This window comes from Zerene cesonia, chromosome 19 (genome assembly GCF_012273895.1).
Source record: "Zerene cesonia ecotype Mississippi chromosome 19, Zerene_cesonia_1.1, whole genome shotgun sequence".
NCBI classification, from domain to species: Eukaryota; Metazoa; Arthropoda; class Insecta; order Lepidoptera; family Pieridae; genus Zerene; species Zerene cesonia.
The window spans coordinates 6,376,442-6,397,475 of NC_052120.1; the positions used below are offsets into that span (position 1 = coordinate 6,376,442).

The following is a 21,034-nucleotide window of genomic DNA, read 5'->3' on the forward strand; positions in this document are numbered from 1 at the left end:
TCGTTGCGAGGTTTCCTTCTGAAGTCGTGATTTAATCACATTTATTCTAGGTATAATGATATTTTTGGATTGCTAATAGATTTTGACATATGTGTGTCATAGTCACTCAGTAAAGTGTACCATAAAATTTATATACAATGGGATTGTGTAGGGCTTGCTTCTTTCACCGATTACACTTGTAATCGAAATTATTTTTGAGAGCTGCCACAAATGAATATGGAATTTGGAAATTATGGCAATTATGCCCAAATTCTATGTTTCACATCAAATTGTTTAACATAAGACATCAATTCTACATAGATATTGAAGATTCTACTCTACTATATTTGTGTCATTAGTCTAGGCTTGCGGTAATATACAGTATTCATCGCAAAAAAGAAAGGCATGCAATTTTTTCCAATAAAATAAAATAAAAACTTACAAAGTAAATAGTTGAAAATAGTAGTGCCCTAAAATATAGATTTTAATAAACGAAAAGGGTCCCGCTGAAAGGAAAATCGAGATCAGAATGCGTACTCATCATATAACATACCATTGCGAATTGAGAATGTCAAGCATTTTAAAAGCACAAAATGAACGGTAGTCATACACAATTTTTGTAATTTTATTGGGGCCTTTTTGATTCAAATCGTTTATTGAAAAATACTTGGAATGCTGTTATTGGTGTTTGAATGTATTTTATAAAGTCGGAAATTTAATTTCATTGTGTCTGTAAGATACATACATTGGTTAGGAACTTTACGCTGAAAAACGCGTATTATATTGAAATAAAATTTAAATATAACATACATCAAAAAAACTAAAAATGTCATTACAGTCCAACAAAGCTATTTGCATACATATAGAGTCTCCGAGTAGCAACGATACGGTTTCCCCACAGAATTACAGACGAGTGCTTTTCGACTTGAAATTGCAACTAATTTAAGTGTTATGCTGCCCCAGTGTCTGACGCACGCGAACACGCGAATGTCGATTGTATGCTCGTATAGCCGGCGTGTCGCAAATCACGCTGCGTGCTAAATATTTTAATTTCACTAAAACTACAAACGTAAAATCGTTGTTTTCATCTTGGTAGGAAACAATGTGTTTTTTTTTTTCTTTTAATTGAGAAAATGTAATATAAAATTTTCGAAATTTTTTAAATCATGTACCAGTTTACATAACTTAAAGTGTGACATTAAGTCTAATGAAATCTTAAGTATTTCTGAATAAATAGCTTCGCAGCCGGCGAATAAGGTCGCCGAATATACTATATCCGCTATGTTATTGTTTTTCCCTATGTATGTTTTCGTTTGTCATGTACAACAAAGAGTAGATAAATAATAGAATAATTAATAAAATTGGTCGTTATTATACGAAATAGATTTTAAGTTTTATTGCATTCTGGTGGACACCATTTACTCAAATAAGCAACTGATGTTAAGTAATACAAAGTTGAAAAATTAATAAAGAGGCAACTTCCCCGGCCACTTTTTAGGTGCGCTTGTAAAATGAATGGAAATAAAATTGTACCGCACAGGTGCGCCCGAAACCTTTGACGATATTAACTTTTTGTTCATGATGGAACATAATACAGTATATGCATACTTAGCATACTAGCTATCAGAATTGCATTAATTTCACTTATACAACTAATTGGTATCAAAAATAATATTGATGCCAATTGAATATTTATGGTTCAATCACAGTTCAGATTCTAAGAAATTATTTACTTTTGATACCTTAGTTTTTAATCTACCTGTATATTAAATCTAAACTTATTTTAATTATGTCACGTGGAAATTGGTTCTAGAAAAAATTGAAGAGACGATCAATTCAATCAGTACAATTTGATACGATTCAATTCACGGGCTTAGGGACGGCCAATCCCTATCGCAACGATGACCACATTATTCCTATTGTGTGTTGACATCACGTCCTATTTAGATTATTTAATCTCAAGTTACTAGAATTTCATAAATAATATCCTTTATGTAAAGTTCAGGCCTCTCAAGTTGTTCAAAGTATTTTTTAATACAAAAATAATTATCTTTTAACAATAATTAATACACCCGTGTCGAATACCAACTCTTTTCAACAAAGATATCGAATTTCAAAAAAGTCGCCTTTCATAAAAAAGTTTAGATCAATGACATTTATACTATTAAAATCAAACGAACCTTTTGTCTGTAAAATATATTTTTTGTGACAACAAAGCGAGAAAAATTATTTTGTCTTTTAGCTGAGAAAACGATTGGACGCAATTTCTTGCTCGGTCTTCTATTTAATTACTAAATCGATTCGTTTCCCCTTAAATTACAAAGTCGATAGATCCATTGAGTTTTTTTTTTAGATTTATTTAAAAGTGTTTATAGCACTTTTAAAGTGTAGAAAAGTAATCCTTGGTAACAATATGTTTATTTTATTAGTTGAACACAAGCACCCTATTCCAAAATGACGCAATAAACAAAACAAAGTTTTCCGTAAGTCACGCGCTCAACCATAACAGTTATTTCAAAGAACAAATAGATTATAGCTCTCAAAGGAACCGGCAATTTTGTTTAGAAGCGGCAAATGCAAAAATATTACGTATTCAAACAGACCTAATGGGACATTTAGGGGTGGCAGCGAAGTGAAACGGCAAAGGCCGAAGCTTTTAAGTGTATAATATTTAATTGTGACGCCCTAGGCGAATAATCTCACCCGGGATAATAGGTTTCTGTTTCGGGACAACCCTCGATGAGCGACACTTGTGAGTGTGACGCCCTGAAGCCAGTCTCCACAGAACAAATCGGATTATAATTGAGTTTTTTCAAGTGTCGAATGAATCTGTCACAGAATCAAATTGCCATCTAAATATTTATCCAAAAAAAAACAAAAGATCTAAAAACGAAATAGAAATTGATAAAGTTATTTTATTTGCACAACATTCATAGAAACGGTCTAGCTACTTATACCAAACAATATTCAGAACATAAATTGGATATTCCGTTAAAAAAATGTTCCATAAGAGTAAGCAAAAAATGTGATTCCGTTTATATCTTTTATATCTCGTAAATTGCAGGAGGCGGCAAGCGTTGCATGAAATTGAATAAGCATATTTCGTAAAACGTAGACGTTTTCGGAGACAATTGCCTTACCTCACCTACTCGTGCCTCTTTACGAACTTTGTCAATTTTCTTAAAATTTTATTACAAATCTTTTGTACTTCAGACAAATTATTTTTGTTTTTTACATTGTTTTCTTTTTTATCTCGTTTTGATATTCCCATAAATTATTACAAGTGAAGCGATAATATGTCCTTACACATGCAACATGAATAGAAAGTATATTTTAATTTTGAGGCAATAACAGGAAAATACTAATACAAATTTACAAAAGTAACAGGAAAGTTTATTCAAATATATAATTATCACTATTCATAAACCTCTATTTTACCGCCTGCTGAACAAACAACCCTTCATGTCGCAATTTAATAAACGCTTCTAATATAGCAAGTGTACGTTTTTACTGAAGGGAATGTTGAATATTAAATTAGAAAGTGCCATACAGAGTTGCAGTCCGTTTGATGTCTCTCAGCTTTTACCAAAACGCTAATGACATTTTACGGGGTTCCACATATGTGTTTAATACAATGTCTGTACTACGGAGTAAATGCTTTCTAAAATAGAATGCAGTAATTATTTACTTCTCTTTTAAACAAAATTTACAGAAGGTACTATGACATTTAATCGCTTTATAAATTGCACGAAAAGCGTTTTTATGCACGGTAGAGTAAACTTGAATCGTAACAAAAAATATAGCGAGCTCACCATAAGTAATTAATAGTTTTTTGTAGCTTTAATTGGCTTTAATGAGCCATTGATCTTAAAGTTTTAGATCGTAATTCCACTAAAGTATAAAAAGGTGGGAAAACATTTTTTTCAATATACCCACAAAAAATGTGTACTTCAGTGTGAGACATATTTATACACAAATTATACTACATAAAATACAAAAATTACATAAAGTACAATAACATTCGATGCATAATTCCATCCCACAACAGTGTATAAAAAGTTCAGTGCCCCTCATGGTTGTTTTTCTTAGGAAAACCAACTAGTTCAGCAATGGAATTGATACGAAGTATTCCAACAAGTAATTCCCAGTAACAAAGTGTCGTCTGTCCGCAGAGTCGCTAGCGCAGGAGCTGGAGATGGAGCGCAAGTCGCGGCAAGCGGCGCTGGAGCGCGACGTGAAGAGCCCGCTGTCGGAGCGCGCCGCCTATTACAAGAACTCCGTGCTGTTCAGCTCCGCCACCTAGCCGGGCACCCCGCCCGCGCCGCCCGCGCCGCACGAGCAGCACACGCCGCACGAGCCGCGCCCGCCGCACGCGCCGCACACACCGCACGTGCAGCACGCGCCGCACGTGCAGCACACGCCGCACGTGCCGCTTGAGGAGCGCAAGCCGGTGATCAGCGTGAAGGCCGAGTTCCGCGAGAAGTGACGGCGGCGCGAACCCCCCCTTGTAAATAAATGTTGAAGTAGGTGTTCCGTAAAACGAACTCGCGATAACTTTTCTTCCATAGTGAAATTTGTAAATAACTCTTTATATCGTAGATGTAAGATTTTATCGCGTTCACGTAATTTATTCATGGACATTTAATCTTTTTAAAATGTACCTAAATCCTATCGTTAAATGCCATATTTACGTAATAAGCATTATTTACTTTATTGAATCAGCGCATAGATTATTTCCGTCGAGTCTACGACGGTCTCTGAAACCATAGAGCGACGCTTGGAATTGATGGAAGACTGCTATATAAAATCTTTTCCACGCCCTGCGACTATTTACACTGGATGTTGCTATCGAACGCCCATTCACGTACGACCGATTCGGTCTCTGCCTGCTGTATAAAAATTAATATAAATTCAATGAGAACATGTGATCTTCAATATGTAATTTATTCAAATTTAGTGCAATGATTAGATGTAACTGACCCTAGGATACGTTAAAGCATAGAAATGTACGATAGTTACGTTAAGTTAGCGATACAGAGACAGCGCGCCGACTGCCGACTGCCGACTGCCGACTGCCGACTGCGGCGTCTCTCGCCCGAGCGCGACATCCATATCTGCAGTACATTACGTGGATAGCTTTTTAAGTCTTGTAGGTTTAACGTTTATAGATAAATAAACAATAGTGTTATTTATATCGACATAGATTACAAAACGATTAAAAATGTTAAAATAAATGCAAACAGACGCTCTCGAGTGGATCGCCGCTTGGCCGTCGCGGACGTACATGAGAGTATGGACATTTCGCAAACAGAGATTTATATTAAACAGTCAAGCGTCGCCGGCGAGAGCCTCGACTTTCATACATTTATCTGTAATGGGTAACGAGAAGTAATGGATAAACTAGTTGTTATAATAAATGTTTAGCGAACGAGTGTGCTTGTGTACAGCGGGTGAATGTGGTTCCAGTATGGTTACTTTCGTTTTACGATTAATATTTACTGTTCGGTAATTATACATTGTTTTGGCAGACACAACTCGCGGTTAGCGTAGCGTTTTCTTTGTCAATTAGACGCGGAGGCTTGAATGTAAACCCTTGGTTGTCACGTATGTTAAATCAATCATTATTATTTATTATTTCTATTATAATTATTCATAATTTACTTAAAATTGTGTGTGTGCCTTGTATCGTAGAGGAAACTATCAAGATTAAAAGGGAAAAACTATCACTCTGTGTTTTGATTTATCCTAAACCTAAACCTTGCCTATAATTATTATTATAAGAATTTTGTGCCTAGGTAGTCTAAATGAACTGACTTACACGCGTGGGTTCGAATCCTACATGAACACTAAATATACAAAAAGCAATATTGATAATGTTCTCTCATTGCTAGTACTTAATCTATACTAATATTAGAAAGCGAGTTTGTTTGTTTGTTTGTTTGAATGCACTAATCTCAGGAACTGCTGGTCCGATTTGAAAAATTGTTTCAGTGATAGATAGCCCATATATTGAGGGAGGCTATAGACTATATATGTACCACGGGCGAAGCCGGGGCGGACCGCTAGTAAAAGATATAGGAAGGGATAATAAACCTGGTAGCCTATGCAATCGATGAAAGAAAGCACTAGAACTACTATGGGAATAATTTTACGAAATCTACTCGTAACAAACATCCCAAAAATTACTAAAACATTTGCTTCTTACCAAGTCTTACAATTATTTCAAATATAAGGTTGGGGCTTCTTTAAAATAGAATCCAATGCTCCACATGTGGCATCTATCAATCAGCGTAGCCAGCGTAGCGGATTATAGCCTGAAACTTAAATTAAAAGACTTGTGTTAAAAGCAGGGTGGTGCAGGAGTTGGACGGGTTATGTCCCTGGTTCAAAGTTTAGAGTATATTTCAATACAATTATTACAGGTATCCATCCAAAAATTTAAATTTAGCAGTTTTTCTGTAGAATTTATTGAACAATAATCGAATAAAAAATATATGCATAGATAAAAGTAAAATCGATTTCAGAATATTTTTTAAAGAGCGGCATTTAGTTGTAAATACCCAGACCATTCAGTCCAAAAAAGGATTATTTTCGATTCTCTCTGATTCCTCGTCTTAACAGGAGATTGTAGACCCAAAATACTAGACATTATCTTCATTGTGTTTTTTAGGGTCAATACCGCAAAAAACGCATATATATTAAATTGATTGTAAACTATATTAATCTGTAAACTCCAGTAATAAATAAACTATATTAAACTATAAAGTACTGGGCCAGATCCTAGATTCGACTTTGTATTATAATCATTTCCATACAACCTGAAGAGTTTGAGCTGTTAAAGAATCTAATTTTAAGCCAGCGCAATTAAACTTTGTACCTAAATCATTATTAATAAAAATATAATAATGATTTCGGTATCTAAAGATGCAAAAGTGTATTAATTTGTTTATCTTTCATTTACGGTATAACGGTGCAATTTTTTTGATATAATTTTTGTGGCTGGAGATAGTGATACATAAAAGCAGAATATTTTTTAACGCTCGGTTATACATGTAATTCCTATGGAAATTTCTTTGACCAAGCGGGCGAAGGTGTGTGTGGAAAGCTAGTAAGATATTACACCTTTTTTTTTGTAATGACAAGACTTAATAAAACTTACTTGTCGAAATTTGTTCTTGTAGACATAAAATCATAAAATAAAGATAATCTTTCTTGATTCAGAGCAATTCCTCAAAACTATATTTGTGAATATTTCTTACATATGTTTATCTTTTGTTTAACTCAATAAAAATGAATATATAATTCTAGGTGAGACAAAATTTATGATTGATTCCCAAACTTAAAAAGTTTATCTAGAAAAAAATATCATCAAAACAAAAAGTCAATTAATTATACATATTGAAAATTTAATATGATATTTTGTTCTGTTTATTACGCTGAAATAAATGAACTGATGTTGTTGACACAAATTGATAATTCAAGAAGTATACCAATATACCTATTATAAAGAGGAAAGTTTCAATGTTAGTATGTTTGTAATGTTTTCACACAGAAACCACTAGACGGATTTCAAAAATTCTTTCACCATCAGAAAGCTGCAACATCACTGTGTCATACAAAGCTGCAACTTCCCTAGTGCTATATATGTACCACGAGCAAGCCGGGTCGAATAGATAGTCATTAATGTTAAAGAAAAAAGTGTTACAGGCTGAGATGTATCTCATGTATGTATACAAAGTACCAATTATCAAACCACATTAGGTCCTAAACATTGCTTTATTAAAAATAGAGCAGAAAGAAATGATTCTGGAAATACATAATATTTAGATTCACTTTAAAAAATAGTTAAATTGTTATATAAACTAAAACTTATTTTTTGGTTTCAGTGCATTTAACCTTGGATCAGTTGTAAAAATAAAACGAATCGTACATATTAATAAAACCTTTTTATTATTATTCTGCTAATATTATGAACGCTAAAATTTGTATCAATAAATGTCTATATGTTTGTTATTCTTAAGCGAAAACAGCTGATCGGTTCTATTTGAAATTCTATATAGAGATAGATAATAGTCCGAATAAGCATACAGACTGTTTTTAGTGATGCCGTGGTATCCTGTAAAGTCTACACGTTAGTTTTAAAAATCAACAACTTATTTTCAAAGCACTTAATCGATTCATATCAAGCCAAAGTACCAAAGTAACTCAACATTAATCCAATAAAACAGAAATGCCCACAACTACAGTAACATAAACCAAAAAAGTATCATTAACTATGAAGTTTATAACAGTTCAACAAGCGCCCGTTTTAAATCCGATTAAATCGGAAAACTTCATATTTATTGCTAATAGATTTTCGGCGGGTGAACTCCGGGTTATTTGGGATGCAATTTTATTTTGTCCATATGAATGATTTTTGTGTTTGCCCGGGGCGGGAGACCGGCCCGATGATGCGCCCATCACCCTTTCCGATTTTGGACATCGACCAATCGTTCGCTTATTGAGCTACATCCCAAACACATTTTTGCTTGATTTAAGATGAAGATGAGGTTTTTATCAGTTTGATCGTCTCGGGGCCGGGGTCAAATAAAATATAAATTATTTTTATTTTCCATAACACTAGCGGCATAATATATCTGTTCAAACGTAAATAATCTATCAAACATTCATCCACAGATAGCAACGGTTGAATGTATTTATTTTATATTATTTTTTCCAAGTATTTTAACCGATGAAATAATCATGAAAAAACACCTAATAATAAAGCCAAATATGATATAACTAAAAATGTATGCTTTCCGCTATTTTCTTATATCTGCTATAAGATGTTTCATTGCGAATTTCAAGAGTCTGAGTTCACGAGAAGTACCATGTAGGTTTTGATTCCTTTACAATGGAAAAACTTTGCAGCATAAACGGCTATATATTTTGTTTGCATTGGCATGGAGTTTGATTTTTACACAGCTCCATGGAACAGTATATTTGAGTGTTTGATATACATACCAAGAATAAAAATCACGTTACTATATGATTAGGATTTGTTTTCATTGTTGTATGATAAATACTCTACATATAATTATTGTATAAAATAATTTTTGCTTTTGCTTACACTTTCTAGAGTGTTTCAGAGAAACATAACCAAATAAATTATTGTCGCATCGGAGTTAATATTGCGGGCATAAATATTGTCGCACACGACAGCTCCTTGCGCCTTTAGTCTCTATTGAAGTATGACCCATATACAGGACGTGCACAATTATTCCTTGAGGCTATGTATTATGTTTAAACATAAATGTAAGGTACATTCTTGTACATTGTATGATTATCATAAATTAAAGTGTTTTTGTCGTTGTAATTTTTTAATGAATTCTATTAAACAAGAAAAACCACCCTTGACTTGACTAACTAGTTTTATATTACATCTACGTATAATATTTATACATGACCTACTTATTATAGTATTTGTACGGAAAAATTTATTTCACATGCATCAACATATTTTCATACTTATTGCATGCATGTGTATATTTGTCATGCTAGCTTGAAATAAGCGCTTGGAATAGGTCTGTAGGTAAATACTATATTATAATATGCTTAAACGTATCGTTTTTTATTCTTTTCTTATTTCCTATATGTTAGCCGTCGTCAATAACTTAGAATGTACGATTACACAACATTGATAATTAAATTATGTTTAATTTACTGTTTTCATGTTACCATGCTTTCAATATAGATCCAATCCTGCTTCCATCATCACAATCAACCTCAACACTACCCATACAAAATGCACCTGTAAATACAAAAAACACAAAAAAAATCACCCTGTATCCCCACGCATGTTCGCATACGGTATCACCTGCCGACGCGATGCGTAATTTTCACTCTCCACGGATTAGTTTTTCCTTACGATAATTAAATAACTTTGAGCTACGTTCGTTGCGTGATGTATGGACCTGTTTATTGTCTTGTAAGCGCGCTATTCGTTAGAGGGTGAGATGTATGCCTTATGTAATTGCCACGGCAATGTTTTATTGCTCTTGTACGCAGCTTTAAAAGGGGTTTCATACTTTAATCGCGGTTTGTGGCTAACTCGAAAGAGTCATGCTTATTTATTCATTTGGAAAAATAAGTTTGGTTATATTTATCACAGTATGATGATGCTTATAAAATGAATAACGTGGTATTTTTTTAAAGTGAATACTGTGTTATTTAATTATTGGCACATACATTTAATATCGTTGAAGATTACTCTGTCTTAGTGATGTACTTTATAACTATTTATTATTCCATCCCTATTCTATAAAAGTCTGAATAGTACCAGAATTTTACGTTATTCTGCAGAATATACTGTGAAATTTTGAAATAATGTCTGCGGGTGGAAATTGTGGGCTTTCATCTTCCAAAATAATGATCTTTATTCATTTCCATTTAACAGGCCAGAGAGACGATTACCCTACAATGAAAGGTGGCAACAAAATCCACAGGAATAACAACTTAACAACTGTAGGAAGGGTTGCTAGCACAACTTTAAAATCTTTACATTTTAATTTCATTTCATTCGCATTTTGATAACGATGAAGTTAATTCAATTACAGTGCATTATGCTTTACAATGTTGATGTTCGATAAAAGCTTATTTAAGCAATATCATTCGCTCAATAAAATATTATTTTAATATAAACTGTTCGCTACTTAATTCGTAATTGTTGGGTAATCATTGTCTTTTTATTTTTCAGTATAAACAAATACAATACGTAGATTATTTTATACGGAAAAATGAAACGAATACTAAACTATGAATTATTGGTATTAAGAAAACGTGACTACATCCATTGACCTCCCTATATAGCTTAATATGACAATTGGATTTATCAATTACGTTAGCAATCTGAATTAGAAAGTTTGTACCCGTCCCCTTACTTAGATGAGCTTAAAGCCATTAACACTTCCATTGCATTGATGGTCTGTATAAGCCTCACATAGAGAAAATAGAGATAAATTATCATACCACTTAGAAATTACTAGATTTGATGCGAGCAACGTATAAAAACGCTGGCCACTATTATCAGAAGATAATCTTCGAGCACAGCATCAGATCTCGCGACGTGACGTGCTCAGATGTGATTGTAAGCGATGAAATTATACGATATAAGCATGTTCGATAAAATGGCGTCGGACGCAAGGAAGGCGGCACAGAGACACAATAATAAATTGTAATTACAATTTAAAATGAGCAGGCGTCGCCGTGGGAGTGGCTTGGAACCCCCACACGCCACGCCACCTTATACTTCACCTGTGTGCACTTTTTACATACGTGCAAGTAATTAATACACGTGTGTGCAGGTAAGCTTTGATAAGAAAAACTTCTTAGGTAGTAATCTTTACACACCTCTAGTATATAACACCCTTTTGTGGGCTTCAAATATCATCTGACAATTTTTTTTCACTATGGTTGTTGTTAGCAAATGTAACAGCATTCATTAATTGTTTTAAAAAAATAACAACATAACATTTTAAACAAGTTACAAAGGTAGTTTAATTATTATCTATCACAAGAACTATTATTACATAAGATTTTAAATGAAACTTCATACAGTATTAACTCAAGCACCTTTCCGTACGACAAATTAAATAAATAATTACACACAATGAATAGTTTTTAGACATAAACACAAAGCTTATGTACCCTATTATCATCAAACCTTATATCTATTGATACAGACCCACCTTCAGCTTTTTGTTCGTAAAACGATTTGATTCGTATCAAATGGCTATTTACCAAAATTATATGTTCCAAAACTGCTTCTTTTTGTTTTCCCTTCCCCTATATTCGAATATGATTTTGATTAAAAAGAGGATTGTAGTTTGATTACAATAAATGTCTGTGGTTCCGTACATTTTGTGTTTCCAAAATTAAATAGCAATCAAATAAATAGCTCGACGTATTTATTTAAATAAACAAAAAATTGTGATTTTTTAATGTTTTAGACACAAAAATTATGAATGAAATAAGTGGTTTTTAACTTGATTATGGTATAAATTTTATTTTCTTTGATTTATCCTAAATGTGTTATTTGTTTGATATATCCAATCTTACATATTCCTATTATTATAAAACGGTTATATTTTATAACAAACCGAAAAAATTGGTGACGTAATTGGCAAGATTGTTTGTGGTTTTAAAACAGTGTCTTATGGAACCCCAAAAAAAGGATAGAGATCATAATCGAAAGGTCCGAGTTTGAGCTCCAATAAAATGGAAATACATTTTAATGATTATTATGGCCATAAACGATTTGCTTTAAACGTTATATTATTCATTGGATCACTCATCATTTCGAACACTTTTCACCTATTTCGATAATTTATATGTTCGTTAATATGTTAGATATATCATTAGATAAGTGTACATTGAAGAAAAATAAATTGTCGTTTTGTAGATTATAGTGTATATCTTCATATTGTTAGGACTACACATACATATCTTATTAGTTTTTAATGATAAAGTATTATATTTTTAATCATCGCGGTATTGATTGATGCCTTAGAAGCCCTACGATAGCTTGTTAGACTTGTTCTTATTTCTCTATTTATATCTTCTATTTGTATCTATAACATACAATATGCGTTAAAACATTAGTAATTTATATTTCTAATAGTGGCCCTAAATAGGCACGTTCAATACAGTTATTCTATTTTTGTTTTTTTTTTTTTGTCACAGTCGGCAATGGAGCTTGTGGGTCGCCTGATGGTAAGCCCTACCACCGCCCATGAACATTTCTAGAACCATAAGGTCCATTGCAGACCTTACGCCTCTACAAATGGATTGCCGACTTTTTGGGAAGGGTTTAAGAAAGGATTGGTGAGAGGAATAAAGGAAAGGACTGGGAAGGCAAGGAAAAGGATATGGGCCTTCAGCTCCCCCACTCACCGAACGAAACACAGCAGAATGCTATTTCACGCCGGTCTTCCGTGGGGGTGTGGTACTTCCCCGGTGCGAGCTGGCCCAATTCGTGCCGAAGCGTGCTCGACTACCACATAGTAATATTCATTTGTTTTTATTTTTATTGTCTAAAGAGTCGCATCATATTATGAAGTAAGATGACCTAATAATGCAATGTAAAACAGTTGTATCTTACACCCGCATTCAAATGGGTATTCATTATTTTAATCTACATTTTATAACAACGCGCAATATGTTTTCTAAAAGCATGTCAATGTTTTCATTTCAGACAATAAGTGCATTGACGTCCCGTGCTTTCAGGTAAAATAACGGAATATGCAATAAATTAAATTCAGTTACCCAAAATAAAGGTGCACTTACTTAATCAAAAGACCACGGGTAGTTCAAACCTAACAATATAACATATTCTATTGGTGTGGCCCAATGGATGAGAATCTTAACTGTTCTTTGAATTTTAACAAATTTTACAAAAACCCTTCCAATATTCTGCAAAAATTAAATAGTTATTTTTTATGATTGCAGCAAGTTTATGTCTAATGTACACTTTTATACAAAACTAGATGATCCGACAAGCGTTGTTCTGCCTTATACAAAAGAGATTTTGGTCGATTCTCAGACCTAACCCATATGAAGAAAAAAATTTCATAAAAATCGATCCGTCGTTTCGGAGTAGAATGGTAACTAATATTATGACTCGAAAATTATATATATATATATATATACAGAGAATCACACAGTAAGGCACTGTAATTGTTTTTTTATATTTCGTTTCAATTTTTGCAGCTTTAGTGTTACATAGCATTGAACAAAATAACACAGTGTTTTGATCACCATAGCCTAACCCCATCTAAATCTATCTTAGTAACCAAAGAATTCTATGCCAAGTTGCTCACGTCGCAAACAAATTGCTATAATAAACGTAAAATCATTTTAGTTACAAGATGGATCATCTGTAAAATGGATTAAATTTTCACAAACCGCCTACACAAAAGTAAGTTTCATACATGCTTTATTTTTAGCTCTCAGTTTCAGGCAGATAGCACCTACATATGTACACGCTTCGCCCTTCTAACAAATACGTGATCTTGTTTGTTGAACTTATTGTAATAATGCAATAAATTCTTCATACAAATAGAGTTATGATTTTCAATCATGCAAACAAAAAACTATGATAAATATGTACATATGACGTGTGCACTTTACACGAATACGCTTTTTCGGGTAGAAAATTCAATATAAAGGGTACGAGATCAGTGTTGAGGAAATCCCTTGACATGACTTACAATTGAATACTTGCTAAACACTTACATAAAAATATACGATGCTACAGCTTGCAATGTATGAAAATATGAAAAATAATCACATGTTAAATTTCAGTCTCACAATTTTTGAATACGCCTCAATCAACTTTCTACCAGATATTGTTGTACACGATACGTAAATTAAAGTCGTCTAAACGATAAAAACTGTCACGATTTCATCAACAAACCGCCTGAATGTATACAAACATTAATACAAAATAAATATATACAAACATTCAGGCGGTTTGTTATTTATAAATGATGAATTAAACGTGTTAGATTTTATAACTTGGGCTCAACCAGCAGTGGAGCACGAGAGCACTCTTCGTGTGGCGCACAATGCAGGTTTGTTTGTCCCTTCTGTTTGTCGTGCTCGCACCACCACACTACTGAAATAGAGAAATTATAACTAAATTTTCAAACCACATTGAAAAGTTCGTTATAATTTAGTATGTTAGCTGTACCGTTTCGAAATATTTGCTCTATATTGTGAAATGCTGTGAGCTAAACTAAACATTGCAATTTTAATACAAATGAATAATGAATCGTTTTAAAATGGATGCTTGAATATTATCATAAACTTTGATGGAATAAGCTAAAATGTGTTTATGTATACTCTACTCACCACGTGTTTATCAGCATGTATAACTATGGCAATAGACCATCTTTCTCTTTTACCTTTCTTTATCGTAATGATATAGTAATTATAGGTAATATTTATACCATACAAGCAACACATTCTAACATTATTGTTAAGGTATATGCCTTGAGGAGAAGTACCAACATGACTGATACGATCATTTATTTTTTAATAGAATTTAGTTTTTATATGGATATGTACCTACTTAAATATTTCCAGTCATTAAATACGAAATATGCTTTTAATTTGACTTTTGCAATTTTAATTATCTAAAGCGAATTAAAGCATGCACTGTTCCCTACAGTTTAATAATTGTAATAGAATAATTATAGCAATTACGTCTTTAAGTATAGGGAAACGCTGCACTAGCCAGCTAATAGAGTTATTTATTTAGCCTAAGAGAGACATGTCCTACTTCAGTTATTAGCACGCGAAAATGTAATTTCATAAAAAATACTCTTAAAAGCATGTGTATATACTTGTGATGCACTTTCGCAATATTGTAATTAATTGTCTAATATTTTGCACACTAAGGTAAAAATCTCTACTATTATACCCACCTAAAGTAACCGATCACAAATTTCAAGTATTTATTTTACAATAGGGAAAAGTTTTAAAAATTGCTATGTTTTAAATCATCTTTGAAGCGGTTGTATAAATTAATATTTAACATTCCAACTTTTAAATGAATTAATTTATTTAATTCTTTACTATTTTATTTCATTACGGAGTGATTTGATTTTAACACCACAATGTAACAAAATAAAAGCGGCCATTTCTATAGATAGAGAGATAAGCAGAAAATAAATCAGTTCCTTGGTGACCAATTGCATATTGTAGGAGTCGCGTGCTAGTTTCCATTAGCCCGCCTTTCTGGGACAAGTGCCAAGGTCCTGATTGCATATCCCTATCTCTATGGCCTTTAAACTATAACATTTCTATGTCATCATATTATGTTGTAGATCCCCCACACATACATTAATTTTAGAGCTTCCAAGTATTATTACTTTATATAAATGAGAACAAAGGCATTTTGTATTATTGGTATGGGTTGTACTATGCTAAAACTTATAAAACAAAAGCATATATAATAGTGCTTCCTACATTACTTTAAATTATTTTATCCCGCGCTTAGGCACTGGATCGAATTAGTGACAGATATTTCTTAAAAAAAATACATAATTAACAGCATACATCATTAAAAACAGCAAACAAATTCCGACATGATACATTGTTTTTCTTATAAAAAAGGAACAAAAAATTGCATTCAACAAATGGCTTTAAACATACGTATTTGTGTCATTGCACAGTAGAACAACCCACTACCTCTTATCTGTAAATCTTTTCATATTCAGGTTTAAGCTATTGACTACTAAATGTGAAGGTATTCATTATATTACACTACGTTGTCAGGATTTAGTCTCGGTGAGACACCGAAAAATGAGTAACGAAATGTTATATTTAAAAAATAACCGAACTTATTCTATCATCAATTAAGTTAATTAGTTTTTAATACACATTCGTTATATCGATTATTTTGAACATTTGGATCGTACGATTTCATATGCTTTATATCTATTTGTGACATTTTTATGTGTAAGGATGAAATAATCAGTAAATATTTTCATTTGTGTTCTATCGCGCACCAATATTTTCTTTTTACGTTTGTAGCTATTAAATTTTAGGGAATTTTCGCTGAAAATAATATTGCAATCAAATTCATAGAGGAATGAGTGATAGATAAATACCTCAGTGTTCTTCCTTTTAATATTTATTTTCTTTGATCGAATGCCACCTTTAAGTACGCAATACTTACATGTACTAATACATTTTGTAATAGTATGACATTTACATAAGAAGCTTCTTGCATTTTTTTCTTAAAATAAACAGACACTATACAATAGTAAAATAATACATGATATACTACGTTTATAATTTTCTTTTAAATACCAGAAGGTCGCAAATCATAATCTGCATAGTTAACAACTTCTAAAGCTATTTAATTAAAACCGTGTCAATATAAAGTTTCACAGAAGAATTTATAGTACCTAATAAGTACTAGGTATGCATTGTTTATAGTGAAATTTCAATACAGCGACGCCATTAGTAGGAACGCGTAAAGCTGTAGATGCGAGGCAATAACTCGATTACAAGGGAGGCTGGGTGAAGACGCCGGAGGATTATAAGAACTTCGTTAGTCTCACGTAGGTGTCTATCTCAGGTCTGAGACGAGAGGGATTATCGTTTTTGCCTTTAGGGTTGTATTTTGTCGTCGTTATGCACTATGAACTTGGCGTTCGGGATTTGGATGCGACCCAATCGATTAGCTACATTAATATTATTGATAGTAATTTTAATACCTTTCAGTGATTTTTTTGGACTACACTAAGCTAGCTACACAGTTCCTTAGAATTGAAATTTATTTTGCACATGTTTTTAACAGAAAATCATAAAACAATAATTAGAGTATTGTGTGAGCCACTTTCGAATGCAATAGCTACACGTTTATACACTAGCTGTTTGCGACGACTTCGCCAGGGTTGGCTAGACACAAAAATATATCTTTTGATATTCGGTAAAAATGTTGCTGTTTAAAGCTAAAAGTATGTATAAAACCGATAGTGCAGTTCTTTGAGTTTATTCGTTACATACAAATCATTCGTGTTTATAGTCTGACGTAGACTAGAAGTACTTTAAAGAAATAACGCCGCAATGCTTATTCAGTTCAGTGGATTTAGCCAATGGACATGCTGGCTATTTGACACAATCTTCAGAGCTAAATAACACGCCGTTATTAGATTAACCTGTATTTTTATGTTTGAACCTTTGAATACAGTCCCTTTACACTTCATTTTCATCTCCATTAAACGGCAGATTTAATTCAAACATTGTACACTCTTCAAGGATCGGTGACAGTACAATAATTTCATTAGTTAATCTTATTATCCAGCTTAGGATCGCCAGGATTAAATATTTTTCTGACTTATGCTCAGTTCAGAGAAAGTTAAACAATTTAGTTAATTCCATTCTAGCGTGTCTTTAGTTATTGTAACTATATCTATTTATTAAATAAAATAAACGCTAAGATTCATATCATGTTTTTACTTATTGTAATTCTTTGTAATGATAAATCCTTTTGAAATCAATCAAATAAGGGAAGAGATTATCAATTTGACTGGATTTTTTTCTAATCTTACTCCAGAACATATGACTGTGAACTATTGGTAATAATTTTTTTTAATTTGAAAAGTGGTGCCTTCCTTGGTCCCAAATTATATTTGATCTAGTTCTTACAATGCAAATATAATATTAAATGACAATTGATATCTAATAACAAAAGTAACATCACGTTTAACCTAACCTAAACTATAATATACACGGTCATGTCACCTTTAAAAAAGAAATATATAAACCCAATTGAAAATAATTCTCTAAATGTCGATTGACAAACTCCTTGTAATCACGAAGTAGAGTGCTACATGGCTGCAGTAGCGATCGTCGATTCGTGATCATATAATTTGCTATTGGAATTTATTGCAATCTAAAATTAATTTTTAAGGCTTCCATAAATCACTTATTTATATAGAAAGTAAACCTATACCAAAAATAAAAGTATGTTTATTTGAACGCAGTAATCTCAGTAAATGCTGGGCTGATTTAAAAAATTCTTTCATCATTGGATATGTTGGTGATCCGTGAGTGCTAAAGGCTGTATATGTACTACGGGCAAAGCCGGAGGCAACCGCTAGACAGAAAACTAAAAACAGATATTAGCGATTTTTCTGTAAACATTGTTTGATACAAAATCAAACATTCCATATGAATGTATTAAGACAAAGTACAACAAAATAAACCTATGAGTGTAGTAAATAATAGGAACGAGAAAACTAATTTAACTGCACCACATGAACATCCATGAATAGGAACAAGCAATTTCCGTACTTTTACATACAAAATCCGTTTCGTAGACACGAGTGTAATCTAACTTTATAATAATAAAATGGAAAACTATTTCATGCGAGTCACAGTTTAAATATTCATTGAATATTTTTGACGTGAAATGGGAATGTATTCCAAATAAGCATTTAACAAAATAAGCTCTAATGTAATGGCGACGACCATTTTGCAACGAAAAGATTTAAGTTTCCTGTTTCTTGAAACGATTTATTTTACAAATAATTTTATAATGCTAATATAAAATTAATTTGTTATTCACTTTTCAGTTTGTTCTAATAATAATAAACATTACTGTAGCATTCAGATTAAATAATACATTGCATATATACATTTTATTTTACACGATTTTCGAAGATTCTTCGATCATTCTACAAAGGCGGTCAACATATCTAATTATGTAATTATCTTACACAACATATTATAGAGGATAATCAGCAAATAGCATTAACGTTCAAAATACGGAACAGTTTACAATTTCATACAGAGGGTAGCGGAAGATACAACCACATCCTGTTTAATGATGTTTCTAGAATTATTAACTAAGATTTGACGTAGGTAATAAATTGGAAGTTTGCGAGGGATTGGGGTGCGGGATCCGGTCCAAAGATTTTGGCATGTTATTGTTGCCTACATAACTATCACTTTGGAGAAATTAAAGTTTAACTACAGCGATCAGAATACATTGTGTGGCCTAACTACTTCGCCAATGGATACCTTATAGGCGTACTAATTTAATTATTGTTCTGGATTGGGCAACTATGTATATGGAAATATGTTGATGCGAATTATTATTTAAATACAATAAAGATGTATTTGACGTTATTTATTCTGAGAACTATAGAAATGTCATAAATTCAATACAAATTTGAAGGGTGCTTACTGAAAATTGTTAATTACGTTCTCAATAAATTTATTTATGAAAACAATAAGATTATTTTGATAATCTATTAATTTGTCGATACGTACAACGTACATCGTACCTTGTCGCTTTCACGAAACGTAATACCTAATTGTCAAATGAATGGCTTATACCATTTCGTTACTATTTAAATCTAAAGCAAATATAATTTCAAATGACCATAATAATTGCCGACTATACATGACAAACTTGATTATAAAACAAGATGAGTGTACAAAAGACGAAATTCAATCGATCTAAGTTAACCCTTTGACGGGCGAGGCCACTTCCGTTCGCCTCTCATTTCAGCCACTCATACGATATTAAAGATCGCTATCACTCAGGAAGGTGCACTAAATCGCTTCGTTTTCATTAAAACATCCATAATAGCTTAAATTAAAACACGTATTTATCTTTTGTGATAGAACGGTTTCACCTAGTCACTTATTAGATTGTTACTCAGCAATTTCTGCAATGAGTCAGTTCTGTATTTCAATTTTATGTGTAGCTCAAATGTATACTTTATTTCAATAACTAACTAGCTTTCTAGCTGCGATTTTTCCGCGTAACTAAAAGTAATTTCTATGAGAATAAGATTTTGCCCCGCTGTAATATCACCCTCTAGCCTTCTATTTATAAACACAAAAATCATATCATAAAATTATTCCATTGCTACGTGAAAGAAAGGCAAACAAAAAATAGACTTCTTTGTTCTCTTCTTAACTCAATTCTCTTCTGTATTCAAAAGAGTACCCTTATTAATTTAAAACATGTTTAATTTATGATTTGATTTCATTTAAAGTCACAAAATTGTAGAATCCGCACCGAATAAGCAGATTCTCATTATTCTAGACAAAGAAAAAGACAATCAAGAAATGATGTTGTCTGATAAGAGCTGAATCACAATAGAATGAGCAACAAAATCAAAAACACAATTAAAAAGCTATCAATACGGTGGCATCAGAACCTCGTTATATCCGTACACCAACCTCATAACATTAAAATCACGGTATGGTCCAGTAAGATTTTGCCCCAGTCTCTCATCCCCGACCAATCACATTAACGGAGTCACCATCGAAGCAGTAAATTAAGAATTAACACCGAACTTGATTATTTTAAAACATGCATCGAGATACCCTTTCTAACGAGGATGGGTGAGATTGGGCCATACGCTAATGTAGAGATAGCATCAAACATTTTGTGTGGTAGGTTAAAATTGAGCGAAGAATGCTTATATGTGAATATTTTACTTGATATTTTATGTAAATTCTACACATAATCTTTTCAAATTGTACT

The 21,034-nt window shown here is 32.5% G+C and overlaps 1 protein-coding gene across 6 annotated transcripts in view; it reads left to right on the plus strand.

The window, feature by feature from the left end:
* LOC119834675 (dachshund homolog 2) overlaps window positions 1-4,398 on the plus strand; it is a 108,792-nt gene extending 104,394 nt beyond the window's left edge. For all 6 annotated transcript variants that reach the window (XM_038359108.1, XM_038359109.1, XM_038359110.1 and 3 more), the window contains one exon: window positions 4,152-4,398. In XM_038359108.1, coding sequence (XP_038215036.1) covers window positions 4,152-4,282 — 131 coding nt within the window. In that variant the 3' untranslated portion in view covers window positions 4,283-4,398. The remainder of the gene's footprint in view (window positions 1-4,151) is intronic.
* Window positions 4,399-21,034: the final 16,636 nt, after the last annotated feature.